General features: G+C 40.4%; 1 protein-coding gene across 1 annotated transcript in view; it reads left to right on the forward strand.

The window, feature by feature from the left end:
- The window catches only part of PLXNC1 (plexin C1), a 456,593-nt gene extending 448,404 nt beyond the window's left edge, over positions 1-8,189 (forward strand). The window contains exon 31 of the mRNA XM_086919059.1: positions 6,973-8,189. Within this exon, the coding sequence (XP_086775185.1) occupies positions 6,973-7,077 (105 nt within the window). The 3' untranslated portion in view covers positions 7,078-8,189. The remainder of the gene's footprint in view (positions 1-6,972) is intronic.
- The last annotated feature ends 821 nt before the right edge of the window (positions 8,190-9,010 follow it).

Genomic DNA, 9,010 nt, shown 5'->3' on the forward strand with positions numbered 1-9,010 from the left:
ACAACTTTGTTCCTCTGGTCACCTCTATAACGCAAGAATTGAAAAGAATAGATACTATTCATCTTTCCTTAATTGGGCGAGTAAACGTTCTAAAGATGACTATGCTGCCAAAAATTCTTTATCTCTTCTGCTCATTTCCGCTACTGGTTGAGGAGAGATGGATTAAAAATCTAGAAGCAGTATTCTCAAATGTTTTATGGTCCTATGGTAAAAAATGAAGGTCGCTAACATATTTATCACTTCCGCAAGAGAGGGGTGGCTTGGCAGCACCTAATATTAGATTCTACCAATGGGCATGCCTTATGAGTCATATGACAATACTATTGGATATCTCTCCTAACCACACTGACCCATCTGAGCCTCCTTCTATTTTTAAATTACTAGTGGGGGATGATGCTCAAGGGCTGCTGCTACGACGAACAGAAAGAGGGAATTTTAATACAACAAAATATAAAATTATGGATGGAATATGGAAAATGTGGAAAGCTATCAAGAAAACACTACTAATTCCAAAATTAAATTATTATACCCCACTATGGGATTCTAAAATCTTCCCTCAATTGAGCAATGGTAGGATGGGGGCTATTTGGGAACAACAAGGAATCAGAAGAATGGGGGACATTTTTGATAAAGGCACAGGGAAGCTACTCGCTTTTACCGATATCCAAACTAAATTTGGCATCCCCTCTACCCACACTTTTAAGTATCTTCATATGTATCAATTAATGAATGGGATTAGGCCTGCATTCATTTAGGAGGGGAAATCAGAATAATCAAGCATATGCTCGGAGGAGTAGCTCGGATTAAAATGATATACAAATCCCTGACCGACTCAATACTAGACGATATGGCTAAAGTAGAAACATCATGGGTGACGAAATTAGGGGACCCTGATTTTGACCTGGATAAGTCCCTCCAGCTCACGAATAAAGTGTTCCGCTCTACCAACCTCAGGGCGCAACAATATAAAGTCCTCTTTAATCTATATTTTACCCAAGCCAAACTCTTTAAATGGGGCAAAAGGGAGGATGATAAGTGTCCGAGATGCCAGGAGGGACCTGCCGACTTAATTCACATGTTCTCACAACGTAAAAAAATGAGGGGAATCTGTGCTGAGATTGAAAAGTTTCTGGGGTTGCTAGATATCCAGGTAAACCTTTCCCCTACCCTTATAATATCTGGTATTGGTAACAAGCATGACCTAGAATGGGATAAGGAGGCTTTCTTATTTGTATGCTTAGCAGTCCTTCGGATCTTGGTGGCAGCAGGATGGAAGGATAACACAGCTCCTACTTTTCAAATGTGGCTTACTAGATTGCTAGGTATCCATAACATTGAAGCCGCTCTCTGTAAAAACAGGGGGAAAAAGATGAGGTTGTGGGGGGCTCTGCGTTTGGGCTCCACTCGCATTATGGAGACAATGCCCCTAAAAGGTTATTAAAAGGTTATTACTGTGTCTGCATATAGGTATGAACATCTCCCCCAATGTCTAACGTATCTTTTATCTTTTATGTTTTATCCCTTATCTTTTTTTCTTATCTTTTATCCTCATGCTAATTCTAATTACTTGAGAACTGTTCATTTTGTTTTCTATGATTTGTAATCTATCTCACTATGATATTCCATGGTTGAAATGTTTGTTTTCTTTTTATGAACTTACGGATCAAATGTATCGTACCAGGTAAAATGAAAATAAAAAAATATATATTTAATAAAAAATAAAAAAAAGTTAACGGCAAGGAAGACCCTCTGAGAAAGGGAGACACTTACTAGATTGGCCCTGAGGGTGCTTGTTGTGCATGAAGATCATCAGCTAAATTAGGAGGGACTGGTGAGAGAATTGATTACAAGGTTTGAGGTGGACAAAGGTTTTTATAATTGCGATTTGACATATTGCTTTAAGTGGGACTAGTGGTTCAGAGATTATCTGCAGATAATAGAGTGTTGTTGGAAGTTAAATCAAGGTATGAATAAAGATGTTTGAGAAATATGCTAAACAAATCTGAAATGTTTGCCGTATTGTCTGGGTTGTCAACAGCAAAGTTGGTCGGAGATTAGTAACATATTTTACTAGTTCAAAATGTTTTTGGGATGACTCCGCAGAATCAATTTGGATTTTGATGGAAGTGGATGACACTTCAAGGACATGTCTCTTGTGCACTTTCTTTGCAAAGACAAGATTTTCTAGTTTGAATTTGGATGGGTTTAAGTATCAGATGTGTTTTGTTGTTCTGCTATTTTCATGCTCTTGAGCTATACTACTTTTAAAGTGAAAAAAATGTATTTATATACTTAATCACATTTTCTAGTGCTGTAAATAAAAAGTGTTACAATAGCCCACCTCAGCTAGATGCTTTTGGTTAATTATGATGAGAGTGAGTGAATAGAATTTTAGCGCATACTAGTCTCTGAGGTCCATTTTAAGACATGGAGGAAAGGTACAGAGGAATTGTGGGCTTGACGCAAGGGACTGCATGAAATATATTTATTGTTTTGCTTAGTTCTTGCTGTGTCCATAAAACGTTGTGCAGCACCGTTGCATTTATAGAGATAGTCAAACGGTAAATCAATTCATGGTGTTAACAGGAATTGTTGAAAATCCTGAATAATCATGTTACTGTCCTCTCTGTATCTAGGCTTCAGAGAAGGTTGGCTGCATGTTTGTCCCTTGCTGTTGGCGGTGGTAGTTTCCAGTCATGTCAGGTGTAGGAGAAAGCCTCTATTAATTAATTTGGTTGTTGACAACTGTAAGTGGCTTTTCAAATCTGGACAATACAATTGGAACTCCACAGTTGTGCACCCATAACCCAAATTGGTTTATCTCTAAATTTTCCGGTTGAAATGTGTCTGTGTGACCAGGATGGTTTTTATTTAATCTCAAGGAGTGATTGTAGATGTAGTGTATTGTGAGCTTCAGGTTGTTCATTGGGACAATGCCCTTCAACGATTTGAAGAATTAACACCGTCTTTTGAACTGCATTGTTTGTGCCATTAGTTAGCAGTGAATCTCTTTGTGGTCCAGGGTGATGTGTTACAACTTGCTCAGGTTCAGATATAGTTTGCCAGTTTCGCTTTGCAGCGGAAAATGGCAGATGCCTCATAAGTAAATCTGTCAGCCCTATCACCAAATTTAGAAAATAGTAACTTGGCACTGTGCGACACATTTGGGCAGTGGGAGAATGTATGAGGTGTAACTTTTAGGATATGAGGGGTAAAGCGCAGATTGAATTCCCCTGACCCCTCTCAAATAAAGGGAGCTGTGATGTCAAACATAAATACATGCAGTGTAAGGGGCGTGGTGATAGATGACTTAGTACAGAGACTAAAAAGGGTGTTTGATCCAGTGACGCCTAATATGGGGAGGGATAAATATCACAAATAACACGTTGAATACCCCACTAGGCTAATGATGAAAAATAGTTAAAGAAACACAACCTACACATAAATTCAAGGTGCTTGAGAGTTTATCTCGCATATCAATTTACATTATTTTTTCATAGTTTTCAATTTTATGATAGTCTTATCCGTTTGGTATAGCCAGTACACAAACAAGCAACACTTTATTATGGGTCAACACAAAACATAACACAAGATTAACAAAAACATTTGAAACACAAAATGAATGAAAATACGTGGGTTGTTGTCAATGGGTCCACAGTAGCCAACAAGTGTATTTTCAAAGTCCTTTAACCAAAGGAGATTGGGGTTATATGATTAATGTTTCCTTCCAACACACAGCCTTGTGAGATTACTTAGTACATCATGCCATTTATCTCTAGATATGCTGGATGATTTCATGATAGGAAGCTTTCATATCAAAACATTAATGCAGGTCTAATTTAGGAACGATTTGAAGACACTCCTTTGAAAGAACACTGCATACTTCATAACTCAGTAAAAATTTAAAAAGAAGTCACTTCTCTTATCTTGGCTTAACTGTATTTTATTGCTTTTGACCATCTACCGAGCTCCACTGCCTTTTCAGTGACGTTTGTGCTGTACAAATGCAATGTAGCTAATCAGTTTTTGATATTTTGATTTTAATCGCTTGTTTGGGTTCAGGGTTCCGAGACCTATTTTTCAGAAGATGAATTTCCCTGTGTCTTTCCGCATCACCTATCCTACTCCACTTATCCATTGTCACACTGCTGTTTCCAATACACGTTTTTGTGTTCTCATGTTTTTTTTAATACTTTTTAGAACTTTTGGCTTGTGATATCTCCAGTTTACATGAGAAATGCCATTTTGCACTTTTCTTATCATATCACTTTATTTATCTGCATAAAAGAATTATTAAGAAATGTAGTTAAGTGTGCACATTTATTGAGGGGTTCTTCAGCAGTGTGTCAATCAGGTTACTGGTAGCCAATCTATTCTGCTTGCTTTGCAATCAACCATGACATAGTGTTCAATTAAGTTGGATTCCGCTATCAGTAACATTTTCTGCAACACTTTGGGGCTCATTACGATGTGGGTGAAAAGCCTCCTCCCGACAGTTGGAATCTCCTCAACCGCATCAGAGCCCTTCCGACCGACTCAGTTGGTTTACATTCCGACCGCCCGATTACGATGTTTGCGTCAGGATGTAAACTACGTGATCATTCTGAATCGGTTCCGAGCGACTCGTTGAGCATTCGTGTCGGTCAGAGCCGCATTGTACAACCTTATGACAGCGTTTCTGCCCACGGGATTACGATGTCATTTTCAAACAGCCTTTCCGGGTCGGCCTGTCCGACACAGAAAGGCTGTCACAAAGTGACTTTACGGGCCCCTCGGCCTATGGTTGTTGGCCGAGGGGGTACCTAAGGGACTCTCCTGTAAAAACCCTGTACTGTGTGGCAGGCACCGTGGGGTGCCTGCGACAAGGTGCATGGTTTTCCGCACACACACCATTTGCCCATAGGAGTCAGTGTTACTGCCAGTTGTTGGGCAGAACAGGAGCTACCATAGAGAACAATGGGACTCCGACCGAGCAGTGTTCGGTCGCATCGTAATCTGGCGGTCGGAACCGCCGACCACAAGTCGGTCATCCCGATTCCGAGTTGGTGTCAGGAAGAGGCTTTCTGCCCAACATCGTAATGAGTCCCATAATGTACTGAGGAATAGAGTAGTGTCTGCATATGGTAGCACATTCACGGTCTACTTTGAAAAATTAACACCTCCAAAAATTGCAGGTGTTTTGATCGGGATTTCCAAAAGCTTCCTGGCTAAGACAAACAGCAGATCGAAATACAGACATCTTATCTACAGCCTTTGGATAGAACAAATTCTCAGGTGTTTCTTACCACCATCGGTCAAACAGTGCACCAATCCACTTTGTTGAAATGGCAAAGCAAACCAAAACGAGACATTATCTGGAAATGTATGTGTTTCGTAGGCTTATAGGATACACCGCCTCTCTTTAAGATGAAGTGGTATGCAGCTTTTCTGTTCAAGTGCTATCCCAATACTGGTCAGAAAAATTAGAAAATTTCCAGACAAACAAAACACATTTTGATCATCCTCATGCTTAGACTTAGTTTTGTTGTAAAACAAATATATATAAAAGACTACCCGGAAGAGTCTCTAGACATTGATATGAATTCATAAGGACAGCACAACATTAGGGCTTGATTACGATGTCGGTCGGACAGCATTCTGACCGAATCGGCCTCAGAATGGTTTCCGACTGAATCGGATTCGAGGAGTCCAACTGACCGATTACGATGGTCCCGGATACCATTTAGTTGAACTCCCATTGACTTTAATGGGAGCCTGTGTTCTGACCGAATACATAGGCTCCCATTGAAGAAAGGGGTGGGTGGGGAAACCGTGCACTCTGTGGTAGTCACCCCTTGGTGCCTGCCACACTGTGCATGGTCTGAAAGAGGGGTCCCTTGGGTACCCCCACAGGTCCCATTCGGAAGGCACTGGGTGAAGAGGGGCCTGCTACGGGCCCCCAAAGACAGATCCCAACTGCCGATCCGTGCCAGACAAACCAACTCGGAAATACTGTCCGATCCAACAGCGTAATCGCTCAGTTGGTATACCTCTACAAGTTGGCTCTGAATGACTCGGTTCCTCCGAATGCCATCCAGAACCGACTCGGAAAGTCAGAGCACTTTTCGAACATCGTAATCAGTCGTTCGGAAAGCTTGCCTAATCGGTAGAAACAACGGGTTCCGATTCAGATCCTTTCTGAATGACATCGTAATCGAGCCCTAAGAGAACAACATGGATACTTTAAACTTGGCTAGTGGATGACCAGTCATTTTACAGATTTAGATCTTTCTACCTCTGTAGATGCCCCAATGATTTTACTGATACCCGGTGCCAGACTGAATTATCTGATGCCTTTTCCACTTCGAATACTGTCATACACTTGTAAGATGACAAACTTATGGGTCTCAAAATTCTTACATCAAGGGAACATATCTGGGCTGTTGAGAAGATGAGGAAAATGTAGGGTTGGGGGGAATAAAAAGATTTACATTTTAACTATTTTGCCATCACCCAGTACAGTAGCAGGGAGATAATTGACATGCATCTCTGTGTCCCATGAAAACAATTTAATCTTCTATGTTTTTTTGTGATCTTCACAAACATTCACTTGTTTACTACTCTGGTTTATTAGTTGGACCTCTTCTCTCAAATGGGACTGTTGTGGAACAAAGTATACTAGGCTTCCTAATCCAGTATTTTAAGTATTTAGCACCATACAGGAGATGGCATGTGGCTGGCTATTTAAAACAGTTATAGCATGGCAATTAAAGACGTATTGTTATCGCCTTGAAACAAGGATTAATGCACAAAGTTATAGTAAAAGAAGATGATTTACAGTGCCTGTGTTTCTTATAGATTTCAGAGATATGAGTATTGATAAAAAAGTGTCCTTCTTCTAACAACCCTGGGTAAAATATTCAGTTTCGAAAAGCAACCACACAGATGGAGAGAGGGACTTAAATAATTGTGTTCTTTTATTTTATGTTACAGGTGTTAAGCAAGCTTGAAAAGGAGCCTGAGCTGGAGGAAGCCCGGAAGCAGCTGGTGCACCTCAAAGACATGTTTGAAGAAAAAAAGAAATGCAAGTGGGAATGAGATGAAGAACTGAGAAATAAAGACGCACCAAGTCTTGTGGAAATGTTAGCAACATTGTTTCCGGAAATGTGGCGGTGAACTCAGTGTTTCAGTAGAAGTGCTGTGGGTTATTAATGTAGTGGCATTCCTGCCTATTCTAGCCATCAAATGGGGTAAATATTAATCAGGCAGTAGTTAAATGCTTTGTACATTCCGATTGTTAAAAGGGAAAGACAATATAGAGGACCAGAAACAGTAACCAGTGTAACAGTAACGACCCCCACGAAGGTAGGAGGACCATGTTTGCAATGCTGTTGCTTCATGGGGCTAACTATGAGAAGTACACAGCTTTGTGTTGCCTTGTAAAGACTTTGTAATTCTCCATGGTTGGCTCTCATCTTGTAATTGTTTGGGAATTGGAACATACATGGAGATATGAGAGACACAACTGGAAGGCGACACAAAAAGCTAAACCCCAACATCAGCATCATCCGGATTTGGTTTTGCAATATATAACCTCCAAGGCGGCAGGTCCAGATTGCACAAGGATGAGGTGACACATGCTGCTCCTCTGAGAAGTTTCAATGAAAAAGTATGCTTACAGTTCTTTGTGGCAAAGCACAATTCAAACAACTCACACAAAATGTAGGTAATGCTAGAGCTATGGGTTAACCACTGAGTGGGCTTTATTCACTAGTAGCACAAGAAAATTAAAGTATCCATATGCCAATCTTCACTGGCTGCTCACCATGACCAGATTGAACCAAGAGAAGAATGGGAAAATTTAGTGGCACCAGTTCAGCCACAGAGCAATCGAAACTGAACTCCCATCAAGGCTGGGGTGGAAGGAGGTCCTACAAATATTCAGACTTTGCAAAATGGGACCTAACTTCACTCTGTGATGCTCTTCCTCTGATGCAACAAAATCACTCTGCATTATAGCACCCATCTGGGAATCTTCAACCTCCCCCAAAGGTCTTGTTCAGGATGGATAACAACTGTATAGTGATGGTTACATTGGAATACATGTTCAAATGATATTACTCTACTTCTGAAAAATGTGCAAAAATGGACACTATATTTGGCTAATGCTGGCAGTAGAAGTAATAGGCATAATAAAAGCGGTTGATCTAGTGCGTTGTAACCATTGGAATTCCTCTGCTTAACATTCCATTCCATTGTTTTGCGCCTATGTGTGCCATTACAGAATGTGGACAACCCTGCCAGGCTTAGCCTCCAACCAAACATCTAGGTAAAGAAACCCAGAGATACGTTTTAGGCTTAGTGAGCCTAATCTTTGATGCGCTTCTCGAGTCCCTATGCACAGCAATCTATGGACCCATGCCTAGTCTTACCCCTCTTATCTAGGGAGATTCATGGAGAAAATAGAAAATACATGTTGTCATGAGGCTGAACAGGCAGGACTGTTTACTTTTGCTTCCAAGGACCATCACATGACCCATTAAGGCAAGAAATGACCTTATTGTTTTTATGTCCAATCTTTGACAATACTACAGAAGCATGAGTCAGTTTACAGTGCAACTCAACCAACCAAATTTCGTGTTTCAAGCCACTAAGCACTGAATCAATCAATCAAGTTGACGTTTCCTGTATTTCTTTTTTTCTTAGTGTTTGCTTGTATAAATTCAGAGTATTCATCTTTATTTTGTTATAGGAAGACCATGAAATCCGTATTTGAACAGTTAGGAATTTCTACAGCAATGTAGTATGTCTCATTAGGATTGGAAGACAGTAGAACATAATAGCAACCACCAGGAAATCCCTCAGCCATCTGGCATTTAGACTAAAAGTCCTAAAAGAAATTAGGCAAAAACAGCAGTAGTGACTTGCAGCCTTAATTAGAATTTGGCTGACACAGTACTTCACCTCATACATGAAGAAGTTCCCTGTCTGCCAAATTGCTAGTCCACTCACTCTATTATAAGTTGGATGC

Source organism: Lissotriton vulgaris, chromosome 1_1 (genome assembly GCF_964263255.1).
Source record: "Lissotriton vulgaris chromosome 1_1, aLisVul1.2, whole genome shotgun sequence".
NCBI lineage: Eukaryota > Metazoa > Chordata > Amphibia > Caudata > Salamandridae > Lissotriton > Lissotriton vulgaris.